We start from the raw sequence: 24698 nt of genomic DNA, 5'->3' as shown, positions 1-24698 counted from the left end.
CAAAATAAAAACTGCTTTGGTTCCATCTGCTCTCATAAACATGATACTTAGGGAGAAGCTGCTGAAGACAGATTGGGTTGTGCAGCTGCTCCAGAAGGCCACATTAAAGGAAGAACTCTCACTAAGGATGTTTCCAGTCTTGTTTACATGCACACCACAACCTAGATTTGTTTACACATTCATGTTGAAGGATGCTCACTGATATCCCACCCAGCTTCTATAGCAGAGGCCATGATTTCTTAATTGGTACCTTACAATCCAGCCCAAAATTCAAAAACAGGAGAGGAGGATATCCTACCATCTGATGGGACTCTAACTTCCTTCTTCTCTTTTGAGGTTTTCCTTGTTTTGGTCTCTGATGAGAGGGCTTTAAGAAGAAAGTTTCAATGAAAAACTAGTCCACCTTTACTTACAGTCTGAGAACAATTTGCAGCAAAAAGAACCTAAAAAAACAGCAGACCAAGCTAACCTCTGTGCTTTCATATGTATCAGCCTGAGGAAGCAATTTCTAGCAGTTTCTAAAACTAGTATCTAACATTGTAATAGAATTATTCTGTCAGGCACTAGGGGTTCCACACAGCTGTCCACACAGAGACAGTGTCACCTGAGACGTCAGAAAGCAACACAGCATTCCAGACAGTACAGGTTCCACAACTTTGCAAAACCTCTGAGCATCTCAAATGGCTCCAGATTTATTATTGTCTTCATTCAGCTACCAAAGGCAAAGCCAGAGGTTTATCTCCTCTGGCCTTACAAGGTTACTTCAATGACTGGAAGATTTCCCTGTAACTGAACAGGGTAAGGTTGTATACTCCTGCTGGTACCAGCAGACCTAGTTTGATTGTTTGAACTGTGCAATAACACACACACACAGAGATCTTGTCTGTTCACTTTTCAATATTACAGGTCAACAGCAGCCTCATAAACACTTTCCAACTCAACTTCAACCAGCTCTTTTCAAGTGCTGCTTTGCTGCAAGATTAATACTTGAGAGGTCTCTCCTTTTGAAAGCAACACAAAAGTAAATGCATTATTTAGTCTAAAACATTATGAGTAATAGTAGCAAGGAAAACTTCCTCAAAACAGTATATTTAAGCCACAAAGAAAACAAAATAATCCACACCACATCAAAACACCGATCTACTGCTTGAGGTGTTTACCACTGTAGAGCTCACAGAAAGACCACAGTGACCAATGGCTTCCACATAATTACTTGAAACGGGAGAAAGTACATGTGGTCCAACATGCAGAGGGAGAATCAGACTGGAGAGAAAACCTTTCCAATAACTTGTATTTTGAGAGTGACCTGTCTCACCTGAAAGCAATGTGTTTCCCACTATAACACTCAGTGAATACCAATTCACTCCTCTGAGTTATGGCCAAAGAGTTTCTCAGAGCACAAAATAGTGTCTGCAATTCCTCTTGTCATGCTTTTACCTAATACATGTTCAAATAACACATCTGTGTAACTTCATGTATTGTTATCCACAATCTCCTGTCCCACATTTTCATGAGTCCCCCATTACTGCACAAGCACTTTTCAAAACTTGGAGGTAACTCACATGAACGCTCTTCATCCTGTCTGACTGGCACTTCTCCTTTGATTCGGGCTGCCAGCTCATCTGCAAATGATGTTGGCCTCTTCTTTTTCTGAGCAGTAGGGACAAATAACAGCACATTTCTTACATAAGATCCAGCCAGCAACTTGATGTAATTGTAACTATAAATACTGTATTCTGTAGCCTCACTTGTACATTATGGTGTCTAGACTTTGCCTGAAGCCCTAACAAGAAGCAATACAGCTTTCTGTTAAGAAAGCAGAGATTAGGCGTACATCAAGAATTTAAAAAAAAAAAACACCCTCAGAATTTCTAGTTCTGATGAACACAAAATTTTTAATGTCACCTTGCTTTGTAAGCAGGAGAAACAAAAGGTCTTCTCCTCACAAAAATGCAGTAATTCATTTCTTAATGTTATTTGTTCTTGAAAGAACAAACCTTGAAAGCTTTGATACTTGCTTAAGGTGCAAGAATCCCTGAGTTTAAAGGGGTAACACCTGAACAATCATGTTAAAAGACTACTCAGGATTTCTGGAGGCATTCCAGGTACTTGAGAGCTACCATTATAATCCCTCTAAGGACAGATTTTTTCATACAGGAAGTCCCACTCCAGGAAAGCAACAATTACTCACAGGCTTTGTGCTTTCATCTATGTCTCCATCCTCATCCTCCTCTTTCTCAGAGTCAAAGAGATCACAGCCATCATCATCATCTTCATCACTCATCTGGGCTATCCTCTAAAAAACAATTAATATCCAGCTTACAAAACTAGCATAAAACTACATCTTCTTAGATAAAATATTCAAATCAAACTTACAGAAAGGATGGGAACTTACAGCCAATTTGGAGTACTTCACAGCTTTTGAAAGGTAAGGAAGGAGTGCTTCTAGCTCCAAGCAAGTTGCTGCATTCTCTAGCACACCCCAACTCTATGCTGTGTTACTGAATGCTGCAACTGAGGACACAGAGGCTCCCCTCACAAGGCATGTATCACTACCACATACAAACTAAATACCTGGTATTTAGTCTTAACACAGGAATGCTGGGATCAATTAATAAAAAATTGTATCATCTTGCACTGCTCTTAGGGTAGACAGCAGAATGACAGACACATCCTGGTTTCAGTCACGTCAACAAGAGGGTGAAAAAAATGAAGCAAACTGGATGAGAGTTGGGGATTGGAACAGGTAAGAGCCCAGAATTGAACTAAATCAACAACCCAAAGATACTTGCTCAAAATACACCACGCATACAAAGCTACCCTATGAAGGCCAGCATAAAGTAACATCTGGGTGCTTTTGCAATACTGTTTTATTAATATGTAGATTAAACAAGGGTTGCTTTTTGCAACATTGCTCTTTTGACATTAAATCATGCCAGACTGAGGATCCCCACATAAAAATCTCTTGCAGTGGCACATCTAAATATGGATAAGATTCCTTCTAAAACAAATTACTGAAGTCAGGCTTGAAGTTTTCCATCTCAACATTTCTCTTCCCTTCTCATTCATTATCCAAATGGATATACTGTTCAAACATCTAATGCTGTTCACACCTTTGATTTCATGTCATACCCTAACTGCACTGTTCCTTGCCTCCTGCACAGCAAGATTAGGATTTTAATTACAAACTAAATTAACCACAGAAGCCTAATTTTCCTGGGGTAGATTCTTTGAACTCTCATGTCTCCCAAGTTATTCCTGAGGAAAACACATATCAGGAAATGCCATCCCACATAGGCTCTGTATCTAATGACAGCTTGCAAGCATGTCTTTAAGCCCAACATTTTCAGAACATGGTGCCATCTGGCCAGGACCTTCCCAAAAAAGTTATAAAAAGCAGGCCTCACAAAGTTGCTAATAGTCAACTGTCTAGAGCTCTCATCTCCTCTTTCATGCTTGCTCACTGTGCCACAAGTGTAAAGTTTTTCAGGTATGCACCAGAATGTTTTAATCATACCGTCTTTTGGTCATCTTCACTAGGGTTTCCAAATTCATCATCTGATTCCTGTAACACAAGAGACCCAGAGACAAGTATCACACATTACTTCATCCAGTGCTTAAGGGAGAGGGCTCAGAAACTCCGAACTTGCTGAAGTTTGGACATTCAGATCTCCTCACCATGATCTGACCAAAAAATTACTCCCCCACTGCTGACCACGAGAAAGTCATTAATTTAGCAAAGACAGCAGGCTCCACTGTGACTGCAGCCAAGTAACTCAAAAGGGATTTCACTTTAAGTGAGCAAAACCACCAAAAGCAAACACCTTAGGAGAAAGGGATTGCTTGCAAAGCACAGTTACAGAGACATCCCAGCCAAAGGAGGCAAAACATATCAGAAACTGATATTCCAATGCAGCAGATTTATGAGGCAAAGCCTTAAGGTACATCACTTAAAGCTTTAAACTTCTTCCTGTCAGTCTCCATCCCATTCTTTGTAACTGTAATTTACAACAGATTTGTTCTCCATAAATTCGATTCTTGATTGACTCTGATTTGCTTCACAAAATTAATTTAGAGCAGAATAAAACGCTTCAGTTTGAAGTATTCTACTTTAATAACAGCTCGAGTCAATACCACAAATATTCCTGTGGAAAGCTGCACAGGAAACCACTGCATAAGAACAGTAACAGAAAGCATATTTATCACAACTAACACAAGGAACAAACATCATGCAGCAGTATCTTGAGAGCCAACACCAAAAGGTACTTAATGGCCTCACATGCAAGGAATGTTTGTACAAAGCAGCTGGTACTTGCCACTTACCTCCTCATCCTTCTCTTCACTGTCAATTACACTTCCACGATCACTATCTACTGATCCTTCTAATTTAAATGGAAACAACAAAGTTAAGATCAGACAGACACAGAACAATGCAGTCATCATTTAAGCAACCTAAGGACTCTGAAGAAAACTAAAATTCAGGTGGTTAGAGAGTGGTTTGAAAGAGCTTTGAAAGCTGATGAAATTTTAACACTTGCATTTCCAATACACAAAGCACAAGTAATTGAGAAGTTTCTGCTTTGTATACTGGAAAAGTGGTTGTTACAGCACAATGAACATTTTTTTCCCAGCTAATTACAGCCTGCATCTAAACATGCAAGAACAGTACACAGGATATCCAAAGTGGTGATTTAAAACAGTCAAAAATTTTGGATTAGGAACTAATTACTTGCATAGAAATAAAAGGTCATGCCAGCACATACCTTCACTAGAGAGATCTCCAAGGCCAACATCATCCTGTTCCATAAACTGCTGAGAGCCAATCAAGTAAGGTAAAGGCCTGTCAATATAGAGATCCTGTAAAGACACAACATCGGGTGTTTCTGACATCTCTGAATAGCCCTGCATGGCTGGCAAAAACAGAAGTCTTACACCCTTTGTTTTAACTCAAGGAAGATACAAGCCTGTTTAGAGTCCCACCAAACATATGCTTCAAGTCAACATACAACTGGGTGGGCTAGCTGAGGTTTATTCCTCTCAACACTATAAAAGAAAGTGGCTACTTCTATTTGTGCAGTCCCAACTTGTTTTTTACATGCCATCTAACAGAAGAATATCCTTGTAAGGACACTCTACAGGCATGAGTCTTATCCCAAAACCTGGACTTTGGATGTTTTATTACTGGAACCACACATAAATATATGATTTGTACCTAAAAAACATGAAATTTGTACATCCCACTCCCCCACAAAACTGAGGCTTCCCCTTCAAAGTTCACTCCATTAAACTAACTTCCTTTAGGGTGCCGTATCTTAATGCTAACCTAACTACAAGACAAGCATGTTTCACAAGGAGTAGCTCAACAGAGAGTACTTCTTCAGATGCAGTCATCAAATTCTCTTTTTAGGTAACAGGTTTAGATAACATCAGTTTTACACTGAGGCAGTAATACAGCTGATAGAAGCAAAGAGCAAGCCCAAGAAAGCAAAACAAACCCAGCAAGAACAGGTCCATATACCTTTGGCTCAAGTATCAGTTCCACTCTTTCATTACTTTCTTCCTCTTCTGAGTCAGAGTTCCCTGCTTTGATGTCAAGCTGTTCAAATGCACTGTCCAGAACCTGCAACCCATAGTTCACTGCTTCTTGAATTTTAGGGATTAGATCAGCTTCTTTCTGTTCCCGCGTCTTTTCCTTTAGTAACAGAAAAAAACCACATGGTTATTGCATTTTGCTTAAGACTCAATCTTACCACAACACACACACAAAATGTTAATTTCAAATTAACACAATGAAAGCTTTTTCACTACGTGCATTAGAAGGACAATCAGAATTTTTTTTTGCTTGACTTAATTTCCATCACTCCAGAAACAGAGATGTTCTAAACATCCACACCAGCACAGTATTGTTTTATTTGTACTCCTAAACTATTATGGGGACATTAACGGTATAATACACCTAGACTGTAACATATATATATATATATATATATATATATATATACACACACACACACATATGTGTATATAAAGCTCTCTGAGTACTTATTCCTAGGAATTATTCCAGTCGGATTCTGCTTCCCCAATTCACTACCTGTGAATCCAGTAAGGTTGCCCAAGGCCTTAGTCCTCTTGCTGAAAAAAACATGCATAATTCTTGAAAAATCAATGCGTAAGTCTTGTCTGCTGGATACAGTACTGAGCTTTGGGAGGCCCTAACAGATGATCACACACTGTAGTAGCCTCCATTTCACTATCAAATTTATGTCTGAGTGACATAAACTATCCAACAGAGAGACTTCAAGGAGGAAGGAAGGAGTTTAGTTTGTAAGCTATAAATGTACACAAAGTAAGTTCGAAAATGAAAAGGCAGACAATGGCTGCAAACATACTGACAGCACTTAAGGCAGTTGAAGTTAACTACCTGTTCTGTTTTGTCTCCAACATCAGCTTTGGGAATAGGTTCTTCCACTTCTTCATCATATACTCTCTAAAAAGTCAAGGAAAATTAATTCATGTAAGAACAATGTACTACTACAGGGGCTAAACCATGGGTACCATAACAAAATACACTGTCAATATATAATTATTTACACATTAATTCATTACACATTAAAAAAGGAAGCCATGGATGATGTCAAGTACCTTCATGCACTGGTACATCAACAGCCTCTCAATGCAACTGAGGTAATTCAAGTCTGCTAACAGACTAACCTGAACATGATAAAAAATTTACTTTTAACCTTCCCAACATAAAACTGTTCTGGACACTTCAGAGTGAAACCTATAATTTACTCAGAGCTGTCTATTGGAACCCTAAACCCTGGGAGTTTTAAACTTTCTGTGCTTTCTGACACTGACCCTCAAAAGAACACTGATTTGACTTGAGGCCTTGGACAAGGCTATCGGATGTCTACTTTCCTTTAGCTTTCTGTAATTTAGTAGCTTTCCTTCCATACTCACGGAGAGGGTTCACAACATCCCTCAACCTTCAGTTTGTTCTGATGATCCCTCACATCCAGCTCCTTTAGCACTCTTTTGTATGACCAGCTACAAGGAGACAAAGGGGAATAAAAGATCTCCATGGAACCTGCAAACCTAAATCCAAATCTCAAACACAGGTGCAGTTATCCCATGGGAAGAGACAGATCTCTCACTAAACTGAGAATCAGAAATGAAGACCTATTTCTGTGTACCTTAATTTGGGAACAAACAGCTGTAAGCACATGAGATTTAAAACACTTGGTACAGCCTGTTCTCAGTGGAATTATACTGAACAGCCAAGATAGGTCAGAAAGGACACTGCAGCTCTGAAAAAAAAAACACTACCACCAAAAACCCCCAGAATATAAATCTAGTTTTTCATCTTTTCCTCTGCCACCATCTTTCCAATAATAATGCCATGATGAGACATGTATGGCTTTAAATAATGCTGATCAAAACAAAACACCTCATAAAACTCACAGTGCTAAAAAACCTCCAAAAATCCGAAATACTATTCATGTTCTTAATTAGACACATACTTCTAGTTATAAAATGTTGCAACAGACTTTCAAGGATAGTTTTATCTTTCAAAATAGAGATATCTATAAAGTGGTACCATTAACCAGAAAATATGCTTGTCATGACCACACTGCCTGCAGGCCAACACCTTTAATACAAAATGCTTTTAGAGTAAAATAACACCATTAGGCAAATTTACAGCACTGTATAACATTCCTCATATTTACACAGGTAAGTGCAGACAAATGCCACACTCATGCAACTTGTGAAGACAAACCAAGACACCCCAGAATTCTCAACTCATTTTCAGTTCTAAAACCAAAACTCTGATCTCCAGGTCATGTATTAGAAAGGAAGGAAGGTATTGCTGAAAAGCCAAAGGGAATCTGCCAATATTAGATAGTGCATCACACACAAGGGAATTAGAACATCCTTTAACAGAATGCAATTTAAGGTAATTTCATCCCTAAATAAGCATCAGACTTGCCAGAAAGTTAAATCACTTCACCACAATACATTAAGAGACAATGTCTGAAGTACAAGTTTGATGTTGTAAACACTCACATTCTCTATGAACTGCGTGTTGGACAGCATAAGAAAGTCATTGAAGACATTATGAAGACGACAGTCTGTAGCTTTTGTTTCACTAATCAATCCGTCCACCTGTTTTTTGATTTCGTGGGTCCTGGAAATGGTTTGCTGTGAGAACTCTTGAAGAAAATGCAGAAGCTGTTGACAACAACAAAGGAAAGCAATAGTCAGCATCCAACTCCTTTTCCTTTCGGCACCGTTGGTAAGACGGGCAGAACTAATCATACACTTCAACTGAGGACCAAAATACACGCACATCACACTGAAACAATCCCACGCATACACACACAGGACCAAGTCTCAGCTACTTCATTCTGCATCTCCGTTCGGGCCAACTCCTCATTTCAGTTTTCCTGCCCGGACCGAAGGGTTAAAGCAACGAGAGAGCCGCCGGGCCCCGGAAACCGCGTTCTGCCCGCGGCAGGCCCGTCTCGAGACCCCCGTCCCAGGTCCCCGGGCAGGCCGCGGCCCGCGCACCCCTCCGCTGCCGGGCTCAGGCCCGGTCCCGGCCGCACCGCTCACCCCGGCGTCCGAGGCCAAGGACCAGCTCTGGCTGCCTTTACGGATCTCGTCCAGCGACCACGGTCGCTCCCACACCGGCGCCGGCTCCGCCACGTCCCCGTTCATCTGCGGGAGAAGGACAGTGAGCAGCGGGGCCGCCGCCGGGGCAGCACCGCGCCCTGCCCGGCCCGGCCCGGCCGCTCACCCTGGGCTCGCGCCGCCGCTCCCCGCGGTCAGCTGAGCGCCGTCACGTGACCCGCCCTGCCCCGCCCGCGCCACAGCGCCGCAGCGCCGGCAGGGGGCGCGCGCGGCCGGGTGGGCGGAGCCACCGCGTCCCGTCCCCTCGGATCCCCTCCCACCCTCGGATCCCCTCCCACCGCGTCCCTTCCCCTCGGATCCCCGCCCACCCTCGGAACCCCTCCCACCCTCGGATCCCCTCCCACCGCGTCCCGTCCCCTCAGATCCCCGCCCACCCTCGGATCCCCTCCCACCCTCGGATCCCTTCCCACCCTGCCATTCCGTCCCCTCGGATCCCCTCCCACCCTGCCATCCCGTCCCCTCAGACCCTCTCCCACCCTGCCATCCCGTTCCCCGCTCGCTGTGGGAGCCCCGCGGAAAGCAGAGCCGGGCGGGCGGTGGATGCGGCCTCCGCGGCTGTGTCCAGGCTCTGAGTCCCGTCCCCGAGGACGGGACATGGGGACACGGAAGGGACACGTGCGCGGGCAGCGAAGTGGGGGATAGCAGGAGGGTCTGCGCACCTCAGTCCCCGCTGGAGCGCTGCACCGGCGTCTGCTGACGCCCACTTACGAATAAAAAGGGTCCCCTTCCTCTTATTTTTCTTACTAGTATAAGTGCAAGGCTTACCACTGAGCCAACTAAAATCTCCTTAGTTTTAAAATGCATGAGCCGTAATAAATGCATGCCAGAATTCTGGGATTTGCAAGAAAAAACACGCTAACATGAACAAATACACAGTGCAAATCGCCAAACTGGAATTCAGTTATCCCTAGGGCTTTTCAGGTTAAACACCCCCGCTAACTTCCGCTTTTCTTGCTAATTTTTTTCAATGGATTAAAAAGCCTTGTCATACCACCGTATTTCATATGGTCTTTATTACGAGTGAATTCACGAGAAAGGAAATGACAATAAAATAACCTGTTCTTCCAGGTGGTAACTAAATAATCCATTGGCAATAATCAGACCTTTATATTAGCACATAGAGTTTATTTGTTCATTGCACTTGACTACATTGATACTGCTCATGAGGAACCAGGGCACTGATTGATCTTACTTGGGTTCTCAAATAAGAAAAAACATGCAAGATCTCCAAGTTCTTGTATATTGATCTAATGGCTACATTCAGAAAGGGACACAGGGACACAGAAACATCTAAAAGCAAAGTATCATAATATTCCTTTCAACTCTTTTTTCCTGTGATTCTGTGATAAGACACCATTACTGAACTGGCTCAGACTTTCAAACCTAGCAGAATTTAAAGAATTCTAATATATTGATAATAAAGCAGGAACTAATAAAAGGCAAGTAGAAAAATACTAGCCTAGGCTAGTTTCACATTGTCTTGAGCAAGATTGTTAAAAACCACAGATGGGATTAATATAAAATTATTCTCAAAGCCTTTTAATATTTTGCTGTAGTTTCTTCCTCTGCAATATTCCAACAACCAGAAAAGCTTGCCTTTAGTTACTTTCCGTATTCACTGACATGTGAGTCCCCTTTAATGCAGAGCTCTACTTTCACAGAAATTTGTGCATAATAAAACATGAGATCGATGTGTTCTTTGTGCACTGATGCTGCAAAATGTAGGGTCATAGCATTGGGCAGCTTCAGGTCTGGGGGTCTTGCAGATCAGCTTCCATAAAAAACCCAGCATGGCAGCTACATAGAACCTGAATGGTTCCTTAAGGGAAGCTGTTTATTTGTGATACGCCAGTCTCTGAGCAAAGAGGACTATGAATGGAACAACAAAATCTGCTTTCTAGAAGTCCCGTCCTAAGCATTACAGACAAGGTAAAAAAAGCATTTAATCCTAAAATTCCTTTTAGAGAGAAATTTAGACAAGTTCTGTTTAAAGTTTAAAGAAGAGACAGCAGCAAGAAAAATCACGTGCTGTTCCCCTCAGAACTGTCTAAACGATTGTGTGACATAAAGGTATCAAAAATCCCAAATTCCAATCTGCAGATTAAGAAGCAGAACATGTAAGACCATACAGGGCCGACGTCTCTGACATCCATGCTTAAAGCCATACCTTAGCACTTGGTTAAACTCACAAATATTTACAAGGTAAAGAGAATACCACAGCCAGCTTTTCCAATAGCTAACGGAAAGTAAACATGTTTTTATAACCTTAGAACAGGATGCAAACATAAAAAATAGTCAAATTACAATTACAAGTTAAGCTTCTGCATCCTATGGAAAAGAACTCCAATACAAGTAGTGCATTGTTCTTCATTTCCCCAGCCACTCCTTGCTCTCATGCTCAGTAGTGCTGTATGTCTTGGTATAGAGGCACAGAGATGTGATTGTTCCAGCTCTGCAGTTTCCAGAATTCCCCAGTTTCTGAGAGATAGTCTCAGCACCTGCATTATCCCCAGGCTGCAAAAAGTCTTGGGGGTGACAAGAAATGTCAGGGCTTGAAGATGCCTCAGACTTTGGTGCACAGTGTAGAAAAGAGTATCTATAGCTAGAAATAAGTACATGTGCTGTCACTGGACCAGGACAGGAACCTGGAACCTCCAGAGGAACTTCCCCTTCTCCTTGGTGTTCATTGCTGGTTAATGCAATGACAGAACAGACTGCTTGCCTGTTAGTGTATTTATTAATTTCTGGAGAGCTCAAAATCAGGTTTCCTATAAACAATTAATTATAACTCAAAAGAAATAATATATGATTACCCATGTAACCTATGAAGACCTTGCTATATTGAGACAGATGATTTACGGCAATAAGTTGTGCAAGCAGTAAAAAAACAGCCAGTCTGATAAATTCAGTTCATGTAACAAGAAATTAAGGGAGAAAAACAAAACCCACAGCAAAGCAGGTAACCTTATAAATGAACCTGGACTCAGACACATGACTTCATTGGCTCATGGTGTGATCCTTCTTTGATCTGAAAAGTTCATGTCTGGTGGTAAAGTCTTGGGCTTGAAGTCAGCATCAGGATGATGAAATAAAAAAAGTCCTGAATCACAGTCCCACGGTTTTCTAGTTTAGTCTTTAGCAAAACTTTGGAACATGAAACTCATGGGACTAAAGAAGTAGTGCTAACCTCCCAATTTTGTAAACAGATCAAGAAATTAAACTTTGCATACTAATTGAGGTATCATATTTGATAGAGCAAGATAGAGCCCAGATGACTGTGAACTTGTGTTCCAGCTTAGATCCAGGAAAACCTTTCATCAAGTGTGTGCTTGAGAGCAAAGAGTGCTCCACTGGAGACAATGGAACTATCCAGAGGGCTCAAACTAAAAACATACATAAGTGTTTTGCTTGACCCAAGCCTTAAGATCTAGTTAAAAGGCTGCAGAAGTTAATGGGAAGTTTCCAGCTTTCTTCAGTAGGTTCAAATCTATTTAAGCTAAAAACTGTGTTTCCAACATATTGGAGCTATAGTTATCTGCATGACTTGCTGTGCAAATAATTATCTGCGTGATATATCTAAGTTCTATGGAATCAGGAGTGAACTTTGCAAAAAACTTGCTCTCTCACTGAGTATTAATCCACCACGAGGACACCAGCTTTCTTGATGGAAAGTAAGAACACCAAATCATAGAGTGGTTTGAGTTGAAAGGGACCTTAAAGATCATCCAGTTCCAACCTCCAGCCATTGGCAGGGACACCTTCCACTAGGCCAGGTTGTTCAAAGCCCCATCCAGACAGGCCTTAAACACTTCCAGGGATGGGGTATCCACAAGTTCTCTAGGCAACCTATTCCAGTGTCTGACCACCCTCACAGCAAAGAATTTCTTCAAAATAATCATTCTAAACATGCCCTCTTTCACTTTAGAATCATTACACCTCGTCCTGTCACAGCCCTCATCTTTCCTATAATCCCCTCTTAAGAACTCTGCATGCTCTGGTGAAATTAGTGCAGTGCTATGGAAGCAATTTTCCTTGAAAAAAAAGTGTATTGAAAAGAGGAATTCACTGGAGATACAGCCAGATCTAAGGCTTTAAGAAGGGACTAAATTATTCTAAAGCAAGATCTGTGTGTCCTCAGGCACAGAAGTGTCAGCCAACAGCAGACAGTTCACAGCACAGCTGGCAGGGCTCCAGCATCTTTGTCAAGAAATCATTGGCAGAAGAACAAGGTGTTGTGCCCAACATGCACTTTGAAAGCAAAACCAGTCTTGCTTGGAGGTCTCTATCAAAAAGTCACGAAAGGACTGGCATGAAATTCCCGGTTCAGCTCAGGGTGACCTGGTGGTAGCAAAGCCTGCTACCACCAAAGGCTTTCACAGTTGTACAAGACCATTAATGTGCCAAATAATAACTAAGTCTGGTCATCTTAATGGTAATATAAACTGTGCTTATTTAGTTCATGCTTTAGATAATTTTTAGTTGGTTTTTTTTTCCTTTTGTAGGAGTAGGATTTTTTAACAACTATGTAAAGCATAAAATTTGTATTAACAAAGAGAGAAGAATTTAGGGACAGAAAGCAAGTGTTTTCTATCCAGAACAATATGGTGCTTAAGACAGCTGATCAGGTGCCTGGATACATATACAGGAAAGGCATTATATCCTTCATAGCATCTGAGGTTGTTTCCAAAATGCTTACATGCTTTTATACCTTATTTTATATTCAGATTTGAAATGAGGTTGCATACAGTGCTGAAATGGGTGGCATGATTGAAAATTAATTTGTGCTACAGAACTGAAGATGAAAACTGCTGTACTCACCTGAGAAAGGTTGTAAGCTGACTCAACACTCTGTAATCACCGACGGGGAGAAGAGTTGAATGATAAAGTGTTGTTCTACCGTGCCAGAAGCAAAGAATGAGAAAGGATAGTTACTGATTTTTTTTCATATGACTATGAAAACATATCGTTAAACTGAAGTTTTAAAATTAAAAGATTGCATCAGAAAAAAACCAAAAGTCAGGTATTTAGTCAGGCAATTGAATACTTAGGAACTTTTCATTATTTATGTCTTTCTTACTAAAGAACTATCAAACCTGCAAAGACTTCAGCTTTAGCATTTCCTCCAGGAACAAAATTGAATTCTGTTGTGATGTACTTTCTTTTGCTCCTTCTGAGTTCTTTGTGACAGATTAGTTATAATTAGTACACAGTAATACATAGTGCATAGGAAAAAATGACAACTTTTCTTGCCACCATTGCAAAGCGTATAACTCTGCATTTAATTTCCTCTAAAAAAAGTCCCAAATTATTCAGCTTATTTTTTCAGTCTCTAAACCTTATAATCATAGACTAAATTTCCTGTGGTCAATGATAAATATCCTGCAGGAATGAGTTCCAAATTGCATGGTAGCATCTGTAATGAAGTATTTTAAATGTAGGTAGGGCCACAGGTGGATATTGCTTTCTGAAAATAGGTTGTAGGAGCAGGAGAAAGCAGAGCACTTGATTAGCACTCTGAAATTTATCACTTCCTGGGAAAGTGAGCATTTCAAAGTGGTCATGTACTGTACTATGATTATTCAGGTCAAAACCAGAACAGTTCCACAGGAGTAACAACGAGGTTTGATTTGAGAGGAGTTTTTATTTTGGTGGAGGAGAAGGAGATGTGTTGTGCTGGGATGCAGCTTCAGCTAAGGTCTCAATGTTAGGAGGTTTTGATCCTGGTAGTGGCCAAGTACCTTTGGTTATCTTCCAGTGCACACCACACACCAACCATGAGTATGCAAAGATCTGGCAGAAGCTTCACTGGCTATTAATACCTAATGCACTGCTCAGCATGTTCCAGCCCTCTGATAGCAGAATGGATTTTGCAAGCATTTCTGCTTCACCTGAAAATCAACAAGTTGGACTATACTGTTTGGATAGATTAACTATGAATACTTGTAGCCACCAGAAAGGAATTTTTTGGATTCATAATGCTTCCAAGGAATATGAATTTCTGGACTCAAAAATTACCCAGGTCAGTGCCCTACAAAACCAAACATTTTCTCACTGCCAGCTGGGAAAAAAATCACAGATTTCTTTGGATATTACAAAATAACTGCATTTGCACTGAGCTGTCGTTTTATCCTGCATAAAATATTTTCTGTCTGATTCCACATAAAGAACTTCAGCCTTCTCTGGAAACTTGGAGCTCTTTGGAAGCCAAGCTTTCCACAATGGTAAGTTAGAGGTTTAGATTGCTTTGGGTGTTTTTGTAATGGGAATATAGTCAGGTATTTGCTTTAAAACTGCAAAAGCAGAGCATTTGAGAGAATCATCTAGTGACACATTTTAAATGTGGCTATATTGTATTTCAAAGCTGTGAGATGCAAAGACAGGAAGACACCTCTGTAAAGATTACTGTGAGTGTTGTTCTTAGGATTGTAATTCTTTGCAAGAAACTGTGCAGATATCTCTTAGACTTCCACTTGATGTTATCCTTTCCTCAGAAATTTTTGTGAAAGCATTCAGAATTTTGAAATATTTAGGACTATGCTTTTTAAACTTTTAAATGTGAAGTACAGTTTTAAATATAATTATTTTACATAGAAAAAATGTGTATATCCTGTGTATGTAATTTTTCTCTTTTTCACTTTTGATCCCTCAAATTGTGTCCTGTTCCAGCTGTTCAAGCTCCCAAAGGTGTTTGATCTGAATCAACAATTCGGTAATGATAAACAGATGAAAGTCCAATGGCCTAGTTTTCCTGTAATTTGTGCTCATGCAATCCCAAAGGTACAGACATCAGGAGCTACCTTTGATAAGCATCTCAGAATGGCAGAGCTTCTACAGAGCAGGCAGCAGTTTCTACAATATTTGTTGATTCATAAAAAGAAGAAATGACCATGTGCTTCTTTCTCTCTACAGAAGAGCTTTCTTGCTTTCCTTCTTGCAATGGGCAGCATTGTGACCCTGGGGGATGCACACTGCTTTACTGCACTTCGAGAGCCAGAGTGGCCATACAGAGGTAGAAACAAGGAACTCATTGCTCTGTTTTACCTTGTCTCTATGTGGAGCTGCCAGGAAGGGCTCAAAATACAAGGGAGGGGCAAGATATTGCAAAATCACAACTAGAGGTCTCCAGCAGCGAGTTGGAAAAAGCAGGGGGAAAACAAAGTCTTCCCCTGGGCTGTGTATGGTTCCAGCAATATTATTGCAATTGGTGGTGGGATTCTGTTGCTGTTCCAGAATGTAGAGCACGTTCAGAAGTCAAGAGAGTAAACCCAAATTTCTTGGCACTTTACTATTGGCTGGAATAGTTGTTTCACAAAAGCTGAAATAATTTTTAAACTTTTAACCCTTTGGGTGGAGGCTTAAAGAACATGTTCTGTTTTGCTGCTGTCTTCTGCAGGCTGTATGATGAATGGAAAACTGTATCCCTTTGGACGCATTGAGAGGACAGAAGATTGCTACAAATGTCTCTGTCACAAATATGCAATGCATTGCTGTTCCCTGTAAGTTTGAATTTCTTGGTACCATCCTTGTCTGTAGGGTGATTGCAGGTTTCCATTGCTGGGCATAAAGGGGTTTGTAACGGCACAAGAGAGCCTTTTCTCATCCATGTCACAGAGCAAGTGAAAGATCTCAAGGTAACATTTCCTTTCCCTTTCCCACTGACAGCTTTCATACTCCTTTTGCTTTTGATGAGAAGGAATGCAAAGCCATTTTCAATAAAAAGCGCTGTAACTATGATGTGGTGCAGAAGGACGACCCCTCCAAAGTGTGTTCTGCCTTTGGTTATGTGGGCTAACATCTGGTCCAAACGTCTCTGCACTGTGGAACTCCTTCCCACTGAAGCTTTGCCATCACAGAGAAGAACCATGACCTGGGAAACTCTCATAAAAGAGAGCTTGTATCCTCCTAATTGTCCTAATTCACCTTATAATATGCATAATCACATAGAGTGTCTAATTTCTGTCATTATTGTGTTTGACTACAATAAATTGAGATGAAACATCCATAAATGCTTCATCTTGATGTTTTGTTTTTTGCAGTGATGTGGGGAAATGGCCCCTTCTTTGAGAAAGAAATGCGTTTGGCTCTCTACTCTGACATGCTGGGCATCAGTGCCCTGGCACAAGCCCCTGTCATGCTTTACAGGTTCTCTTCCAGCCAGCCGTCAATGTCCATTTTCAGTTTGAAGTGATGCAGTGTTTGGCACATGCTGTGCAACGGCTCCAATTCAGGGTGCAGGGACTTTGGTAGGATGTGTGCTGCTGACACCTCAGAAAAATGAGTGAGGATGAGAGATCATCATCCTCCTTCTTGCATGGTTTCCCTTATTTTCATCAATGTCATCACCCAACAACTGTCCATTGCCCACTCTGAGCAGACCTGAAATTGAAAGCAATGTTCCACTTTAAACTCTGCTGCTCTGACTTGTCCTCTGCCAAGCCCTGATCCTAAAAGTCTGCACACACTGTGCTGCTGGAGTGGTTCTCAGCCACTGTGAAAAAGAGATGGAGATCAGTCCCTGCAGACATGCTTCCTGATGGCAGCAGAGCTTGAGGTACTAATAATGCCGATGCCTTCTGTCTCCTCACCACAACAATTCCCCACATTCACAGGGCAATGAAGCTCAGCTTCCAAACTTGGGAATCAAATCTCCCACCTGGCAATGCCCTGGGTCCAAAATCTGCCCACATATCTGAGATCAGACAACAAGATCCTGGTAAATGCTGCTTCTACATGGAGTTCTCCACTCCAGAATTGGATGTTAAAAAGCCACAACAGTCTGTAGTTAAGTGCTCCATGGTTTGAAAAGAAACACACCTTCCAAATGAAGTGGCTTGCTTAATGAAGTTCCACGTTTTTTCTTGTGAAAGTCGAAGGTTACAAACAGCTGAGCATTCTTATTGCAGGGATCCTCACCTGGCCCCCAGTCAAGCATCAATCCACATTTATTCAGCAGTGGTGTTTCCTTCACAAGGCAATCTATCTCAAGATGTGTAAGGCACTATTAAATCAGAAAGATTTAACGTGGTGTAGTTACTCGTTCTTTGGTAATTTCCGTATGAACTTCTTTGAACATTTCTAAGACCTGCAAGTAACACACCTTGTTTTGGGGAAGCAATTCCAAATATCTTGCAGACCCTGGTATTACATAGTTCAACTTTTGAAGTTCCCTTAAAGTGCTGCAGGCTGGGTATCTGAATATCAGTCAATAGCTCAGTGTTTTTGTACAACCGCTTCCTGTAAAGATGAGAAATATGAGGGGCCAGAAGAAAGCTTAGCTTTTTCCAGTGAAGACATTTGGACATGCCTTTTTAAAATCCTGACATCCTTTCACTGATTCCTACCTATCATTCCTCTAAATGGAGCATGCGAAAACAACCATTGTCGTGTTGCTTAATGTTCTAAAGTAAGTTTTGAGCAAAAGGTTTTTGCTTTCTGCTGGAGTGGAACAGGTTTGAAACTTGTCCTGAATGACTTTTCTGGTTTTATGCTGGTTCATATCAAAATTACAGAAAGCTCAGCCTCAGCTGATGCACATGAAGGAATGTTCTTGCTTAGAGTAAAGACAGCCACAGCTTCATAGGGAAGTAATAGCTTGAGTATGGAGATCAAAGACTTCCTACCTTAGTAGTTCACAGAGCTGCTTCTTGAGAAAATTTGTTTTTCAGAATTTATGGGTATTTCAAAATTTATTTATAAAAATATATAATTGAATGAATAAAATAGTGCGGTGTTTCCTAATGGATTACTTTTAAATTGAAAGCATTGAGAAGTGCAGACATGAAGATTAACATCCAGCCTGTTGTAGGCTGGAACTGTGCCATGTGACATTGAAATATTTCAGAATTCCAATTTTTTTCCCAGCAATGTCTCACAAATTAAGTGTGGAAATGTTTCTTCTAAATTTATGAAACTTAGTTCATTGTCTTATTTTGGTGGAGGAGAAAGAGAGGTGTTGTGCTGGGATGCATCTTCAGCTAAGGTCTCAATGTTAGGAGGTTTTGATCCTGGTAGTGGCCGAGTACCTTTGGTTATCTTCCAGTGCACACCGCAGCACCAACCATGAGTATGCAAAGATCTGGCAAAAGCTCCACTGGCTATTAATACCTTGTGTAGGCCAATGGGCATGCCAGGGCTCTGCCCTCAGCCCTGCCCTGGAGGGATATCTCTTGGATGGGCTGTGATTAGCTTATCTCAACCTTCCCTGGAGAGACGCCCATTAAGTTGGCACTCCTCCCTTGTCATGGTGAGCTGTCCCCAAAGGCTTCAGTGACCCCACCATGTGCTAGTAGCCATGGTAATCCTTTGTAACCCATTGGTCTTTCCCTTTTGGTACCACCCTTGCTTTCTCCCATAAAAACCTCAGCTTTTTCCCCAGTTCTCCAGGGAGCTGTCATCCCTGGTCCCCTTCACAGAGCTGCTGGATCATAAAGGAATTGCTGTGGAATTGCCAAGCAATGCTCCTGTCTCTCTGTCCCTGAGTCAGCCTGGGACAGCCTGGCAAGCAGAGCTGAAATCACTGAGCTGAAATCACTGAGAGCTGATCCCTTGTGGCCACAGGCCACAGCTTGCTGAGGTTTATCCCATGGCTATGAGACCTGCCAGAAGACCCTTTGGAAGGCAGTCCCTTGCAAGACTCTCTCTTTGGGAAGGCTGGTGGCTTCTCAGATCGGAGCATCCGACCTCCATGGACCCCCCTCATCACCTTCAGTATCTAATGCACTGCCGAACATGTTCCAGCCCTCTGAGAGCAGAAAGGATTTGGCATGCATTTCTGCCCCACCTGAAAATCACCCAACTGGATAATACTGTATGGATAGCTTGTATTCCATCAAAAAGACATTTTTTCAAATCATGAAGTTTCCAAGGAATATGGAGTTCTGGACTCAAACATTTACTCAGGTCAGTGCCCTATAAAGCCAAACATTCTCTCATTGCCAGCTGGAAAAAATTCAGAGATTTCTTTGAATATTACAAAATAATTGCATTTGCATTGAGCAGCCTTTTTTCCCTCGACCCAGACTTGAATTGCACAACATAAAGGCCACATAAAATATTTGCTCTCTGATTCCACATAAAAGAACTTCAGCTTTCACAAGGAACTTAGATCTCTTTGGAAGCCAGGCTTTCCACAATGGTAAGTCAAACGTTTGCATTGTTTTGGTAATTTATTTTTTTTTTTTTGTAACGGGGATACAGATAGGTATTTGCTTTAGAACTGCAAAAGGAGAGCATTTGAGAGAATCATCTAGTGACACATTTTAAATGTGGCTATATTGTATTTCAAAGCTGTGAGATGCAAAGACAGGAAGACACCTCTGTAAAGATTACTGTGAGTGTTGTTCTTTGTATTGTAATTGTTTGCAAGAAACTGTGCAGATATCTCTTAGTCTTTCACTTGCTGTTATCCTTACTTCAGAAATGTTTGTGAAAACATTCAAGATTTTGAAACATTTATGACTATGTTTTTTAAAATTACAAATGTGTAATACAGTTTATTATATAGTCATTTTATAAAGGAAAAAAGTGTATATTTTGTCAATTTTTTTCCTGTTCCTTACTTTTGATCCCTCACATTATGTCCTGTTCCAACTCTTCAAGCTTTCAAAGGTGTTTGCAGAATCTAAATCAACAGTTAGGTACTGATAAATAGACCAACAAAGTCCTATGGCCTAGTTTTCCTTTAATTTGTGCTCACATATTCTCATCTCAGGAATGGCAGAGGTTCTACAGAGCAAGCAGTAGTTTCTATAATACATGTTGATCCATAAACAGGGGAGAAATTACCATTTCTTTCTGCTTAAGCTTTATTGCTAAGTTTCTGTTACGCAGCTGAAAGATCATTTGCTTGTTGCAGCAGAAAGCACATTCAGACACCTGATTGAACAGCACAGACTTGCCCTTATGTTTCTGTTTTGTTTCTGTGAAAGGTCTAAAACACTGATCTTTAGAGAGAGGAGCATGCCCAATCTCATGTGAGCGGCATTTCCAGAAACAGCATGATAAGGAAAATGCTGGATGGAAAAAATGGTAAAACATTAACAGAAGACACCCTAACAAATGAAGGATTTTTGTATTTTCTATAAAGATATGAGTGACATGGCACGGACTGTGTTGTTGTAAACACATGGCCGAGGCACCAGGGTATAGAACACTTTAGGAGTTTCAGACTTTCCCTTTAACTTCTCTCATTCTGGCTATGGTGCTCAGCATGACAAGTGTCTCTATTCTAGCCTAAAGCCTCAGGAACTCCACATGATAGAACCACAACAGAAATTAAGAATCACCCCCTTCCCAGACCACTCCATAAACCCTCCTCCTTCTTGCTTTCACTACATGGTAAATGTCACTTGGTCCCATAAGGAAGCAAGACATCAAGGATTAAAATATCATTTTTTTTCCACAGCAGACAGGGGAGTTTCTCCTTGGTTCACCTCCTGTCTGAGGCTCAGAACTTTTCAATGTCTTATGGCATTGTGATTCAGGTCAGCCAAGCCTCTCACTGCTGTTTAAAACCCAGTTTCAAGCAGCAACAGCCTCAGCAATAGCTTCCAACGTTCAGAACAGTAACTTGGAAAGATCTACTTATTTTAAATCCTTTCATGTTAGTCTGCAAGTGCTATCAAGAAAATTTAAATAACTTTCTCCACTGCTTCTCAGTCTCTGGCTATTACTAAATTTTCCTTTAAGTTATTCCGCTGGAGCAACCCATCAAAACAAACGTGTGCTCCCACCTGCTTCTCCAGTTCCTCCACCCTAGTAAAACAATCATTACAAAGTCATGCAGGCTTTTTCAAAAAAAGTTCTGGACGTTCAGCAGGTGCCAGGGGACATATCTGAAGGCCTCTCACAGGTGCTTAGCTGTTGTCCCCACCAGACAAAAGGAGGTGCATCCTGTGTCAAGTCCCAACCCGTGTCTGCGTGGTTTGACAAGATGGGTCAGGTGATGCTAAGTACAATGTACAGCACTTGAATTTTGCCCAAAGACACATTTATCTCTCTCTTCTCTAACCAGCCACCTGTGTCAAAAAACCGACTGGAATAGATTTAGATCTGCTATCTTCTCTCCTTTGCAAAATGTGAATTGCTATACCCAAAAGTGAAGCAATGGGATGTTCTACAAAGATTTCCTGGAGAAATAGCTAAAGCTGACTCAAAGGCAATAAATAAAGCACTGAGAAGAACTTGACAGGGCTCTCGAGTTTTTAATACTATTGAAGTTTAGTGTGATTTCTAGAGACTGAATGTTGGCAGGGAGTAATGCTGCTGACATGGTAATATCATGCCCTTTTGCATCTTCCCACCTAAATGAAAATCTCATCAGTGCAGGGAAATATCTGGAGTGTGCCTTGCCACTATTTTCATGTACGCATTATTTCTGATTTTGACTAAGGTTCAGTTGACAGCATTTGAAAACAGAGCTAATCAATGTGGACTGAAATGCATGGCATGAACTCTCTTTCTTTTACAGAAGAGCTTTCTGGCTTTCCTTCTTACAATGGGCATCATAGTGGCCCTGGGTGATGCATACTGCTGGAATAAAATTCACAAGCCAGGGGAGGCCCAAAATGGTAAGAAAAAGGAAGGTCCTCTGACTTGTTTGCCCTGTTTTCACTTGTCTCTATGTAGAGGTGCCAGGAAGGGCTCAAAATACAAGGGAGGAGGAATACATTGCAAACAGAAAGAGGCAGCTCCAGCAGCAAGTTGCCAAAAGTAGGGGGAAAGCAAAATATTCCCCGGGGCTTTGTATGTTTGCAGCAATATTATTGCAATTGGTGGTGGGATTCTGTTGCTGTTCCAGCACATGGAGCTCATTTAGGAGTTGAGAGAGTACAACTCAAATCCTTACACTTTACTATTGCCCAGAATTACATTTTCACAAAAGCTGAAATATTTTTAAACACTTCAGCCTTTGGGTGGAGACTTAACGAACATGTTCTGTTTTGCTGTTGTCATCTGCAGGCTGTATGGTGAATGGAAAACTGTATCCCTTTGGACGCATTGAGAGGACAGATGATTGCTACAGGTGCAGCTGCAGTGAAGATGGAATGGAATGCTGTTCCCTGTAAGTTTGAGCTTCTTGGTACCGTCCTTGCCTGTAGGATGACTGCAGGTTTCCATTGCTGGGTTTAAATGGGTTTGTAAGGGCACAAGAGAGCCTTTTCTCATTCATGTCACAGAGCTAGTGAAAGCCACATAGAACTCCTGATTGGTTGGATCCTTAGCTGTGTTTGCCTTAGCTCATTTTCTGCTGACTGGGAGGAGACACAAGCCTTTCCAGGCACATCCAGTGTGCCTTTAATTCTTAAGGAACTTGTAAACCCCCTTTCACTGCAGTTAAGACTTTCATTAGCTGAGAAAGTGGGGGTAGGGAGGAATGACTGAAGTGACATTTCCCTATAGAGCTTATGATGATCTGAATCCCTTTCCCAAGATGCTTTTCTCCAGTGAATATGCTAAACGTAGAATCCAAGGCTCTGCTCTGCAGTATCTCTCCAGCATCCTCTTATCCTCCTGTCCTGTGTTCTCAAAGGTCCAAAACACCTGGGTTATTATCTTTGTTTAGGTGGCACAGTCTATCAGGGAGCAGCCACCATATCATATACAAATTAGAAAGAATGAAAAATTAAGAGAAACCGGAGAAAAGATGCCAAGTCCATGCTTACATCACAGTGCAGAGTGCTGTGCTAGAAATCCCTTTGCTAGTGCTGAGCATCCTGGTACATGCACACAGTGCATTGCTCAGGGCACCATTTGAGGCTCTGGAAGCTGCAGCTGTGGGTACTCAAGCTGGCTCAGCTGCCCTTAGCGATAGTTTCAGACTTTTCTCATTCAGCTGTAGTTGAAGCTATAATCACTGAAGTATTGAAACTGTTACTGTCTCGACCTAACATTTGCTTTCTCTTTGCCACTGACAGCTTTCATACTCCTGTTGCTTACGACAATAAGAAATGCAAAGTAGTTTTCAACAAAGAGCGCTGTGACTATGATGTGGTGCAGAAGGACGACCCCTCCAAGAAGTGTTTTGTCTATGCTCGTGTGGGCTAACATCTGGTCCAAACATTTCTCACTATGGATCTCCTTCCCACTGAAGCTTTACCATCGCAGAGAAGAACCATGACCTGGGAAACTCTAATAAAAGAGAGCTTTTAACCTCCTCATTGTCCTAATTGTACAAGATGCATGATCACATGGAGTGTCTCATTTCTGTCATTACTGTGTTTGTTGACTACTATAAATTGAGATGAAACATCCATAAATGCTTCATCTTAATGGTTTTTTTTTTTTTTGCAGTGACATGGGGAAAGAAAGAAATGCATTTGGCTCTCTATTCTGACATGGTGGGCATCAGTGCCCTGGCACAAGCCCCTGTCATGCTTTACAGGTTCTCTTCCAGCCAGCTGTCAATGTCCATTTTCAGTTTGAAGTGATGCAGTGTTTGGCACATGCTGTGCAATGGCTCCAATTCAGGGTGCAGGGACTTTGGTAGGATGTGTGCTGCTGACACCTCAGAAAAATGAGTGAGGATGAGAGATCATCATCCTCCTTCTTGCATGGTTTCCCTTATTTTCATCAATGTCTTCACCCAACAACTGTCCATTGCCCACTCTGAGCAGACCTGAAGTTGAAAGCAATGTTCCACTTTAAACTCTGCTGCTCTGACTTGTCCTCTGCCAAGCCCTGATCCTGAAAGTCTGCACACACTGTGCTGCTGGAGTGGTTCTCAGCCACTGTGAAAAAGAGATGGAGATCAGTCCCTGCAGACATGCTTCCTGATGGCAGCAGAGCTTGAGGTACTAATAATGCCGATGCCTTCTGTCTCCTCACCACAACATTTCCCCACATTCACAGGGCAATGAAGCTCAGCTTCCAAACAGGGCTTGGGAATCAAATCTCCACCGGACACTGCCCAGGGTCCTAAATCTGGCCACAGATCTGAGACCAGACAACAAAATCCTGGTAAACGCTGCTTCCACATGGAGTCCTCCACTCCAGAACTGGATGTTAAA

The 24698-nt window shown here is 41.6% G+C and overlaps 3 protein-coding genes across 6 annotated transcripts in view; 2 read left to right on the top strand and 1 right to left on the bottom strand.

The window, feature by feature from the left end:
• LOC116999279 (WASH complex subunit 2-like) overlaps positions 1 to 8864 on the bottom strand; it is a 36562-nt gene extending 27698 nt beyond the window's left edge. For all 4 annotated transcript variants that reach the window (XM_033065777.1, XM_033065780.1, XM_033065778.1 and 1 more), the window contains exons 1-11: positions 8798 to 8864; positions 8614 to 8718; positions 8065 to 8229; positions 6422 to 6487; positions 5519 to 5692; positions 4764 to 4857; positions 4324 to 4382; positions 3518 to 3565; positions 2192 to 2296; positions 1563 to 1650; positions 299 to 367 (exon numbers count right to left, since the gene is read on the bottom strand). In XM_033065777.1, the coding sequence (XP_032921668.1) occupies positions 299 to 367; positions 1563 to 1650; positions 2192 to 2296; positions 3518 to 3565; positions 4324 to 4382; positions 4764 to 4857; positions 5519 to 5692; positions 6422 to 6487; positions 8065 to 8229; positions 8614 to 8718 (973 nt within the window). In that variant the 5' untranslated portion in view covers positions 8798 to 8864. The remainder of the gene's footprint in view (positions 1 to 298; positions 368 to 1562; positions 1651 to 2191; positions 2297 to 3517; positions 3566 to 4323; positions 4383 to 4763; positions 4858 to 5518; positions 5693 to 6421; positions 6488 to 8064; positions 8230 to 8613; positions 8719 to 8797) is intronic.
• Positions 8865 to 14854: 5990 nt separating this feature from the next.
• Positions 14855 to 16483, top strand: LOC116999192 (beta-microseminoprotein-like). The gene is made up of 4 exons (XM_033065529.1): positions 14855 to 14912; positions 15601 to 15700; positions 16085 to 16187; positions 16354 to 16483. Exons 1-4 carry the CDS (start codon positions 14910 to 14912, stop codon positions 16481 to 16483), a joined length of 336 nt encoding a protein of 111 aa, XP_032921420.1. The 5' UTR covers positions 14855 to 14909.
• Positions 16484 to 19688: 3205 nt separating this feature from the next.
• On the top strand, positions 19689 to 23876 carry LOC116999726 (beta-microseminoprotein-like). The gene is made up of 4 exons (XM_033066682.1): positions 19689 to 19825; positions 22160 to 22259; positions 22651 to 22753; positions 23607 to 23876. Exons 1-4 carry the CDS (start codon positions 19823 to 19825, stop codon positions 23734 to 23736), a joined length of 336 nt encoding a protein of 111 aa, XP_032922573.1. The 5' UTR covers positions 19689 to 19822; the 3' UTR covers positions 23737 to 23876.
• The last annotated feature ends 822 nt before the right edge of the window (positions 23877 to 24698 follow it).

Source organism: Catharus ustulatus, chromosome 8 (assembly GCF_009819885.2).
Source record: "Catharus ustulatus isolate bCatUst1 chromosome 8, bCatUst1.pri.v2, whole genome shotgun sequence".
NCBI classification, from domain to species: domain Eukaryota; kingdom Metazoa; phylum Chordata; class Aves; order Passeriformes; family Turdidae; genus Catharus; species Catharus ustulatus.
The sequence above is the reverse complement of the archived record's forward strand: the minus strand, read 5'-3'. Positions and strand labels throughout refer to the sequence as shown.

What these genes read in the sequence shown, in the direction of transcription:
- LOC116999726 (XM_033066682.1), top strand. An exon ending in GCCAGGGGAGGCCCAAAATG is followed by an intron (nt 22,260 to 22,650) that starts GTAAGAAAAAGG and finishes TGTCATCTGCAG; the next exon opens with GCTGTATGGTGAATGGAAAA. An exon ending in GGAATGGAATGCTGTTCCCT is followed by an intron (nt 22,754 to 23,606) that starts GTAAGTTTGAGC and finishes TGCCACTGACAG; the next exon opens with CTTTCATACTCCTGTTGCTT.
- LOC116999192 (XM_033065529.1), top strand. An exon ending in GCCAGAGTGGCCATACAGAG is followed by an intron (nt 15,701 to 16,084) that starts GTAGAAACAAGG and finishes TGTCTTCTGCAG; the next exon opens with GCTGTATGATGAATGGAAAA. An exon ending in GCAATGCATTGCTGTTCCCT is followed by an intron (nt 16,188 to 16,353) that starts GTAAGTTTGAAT and finishes TCCCACTGACAG; the next exon opens with CTTTCATACTCCTTTTGCTT.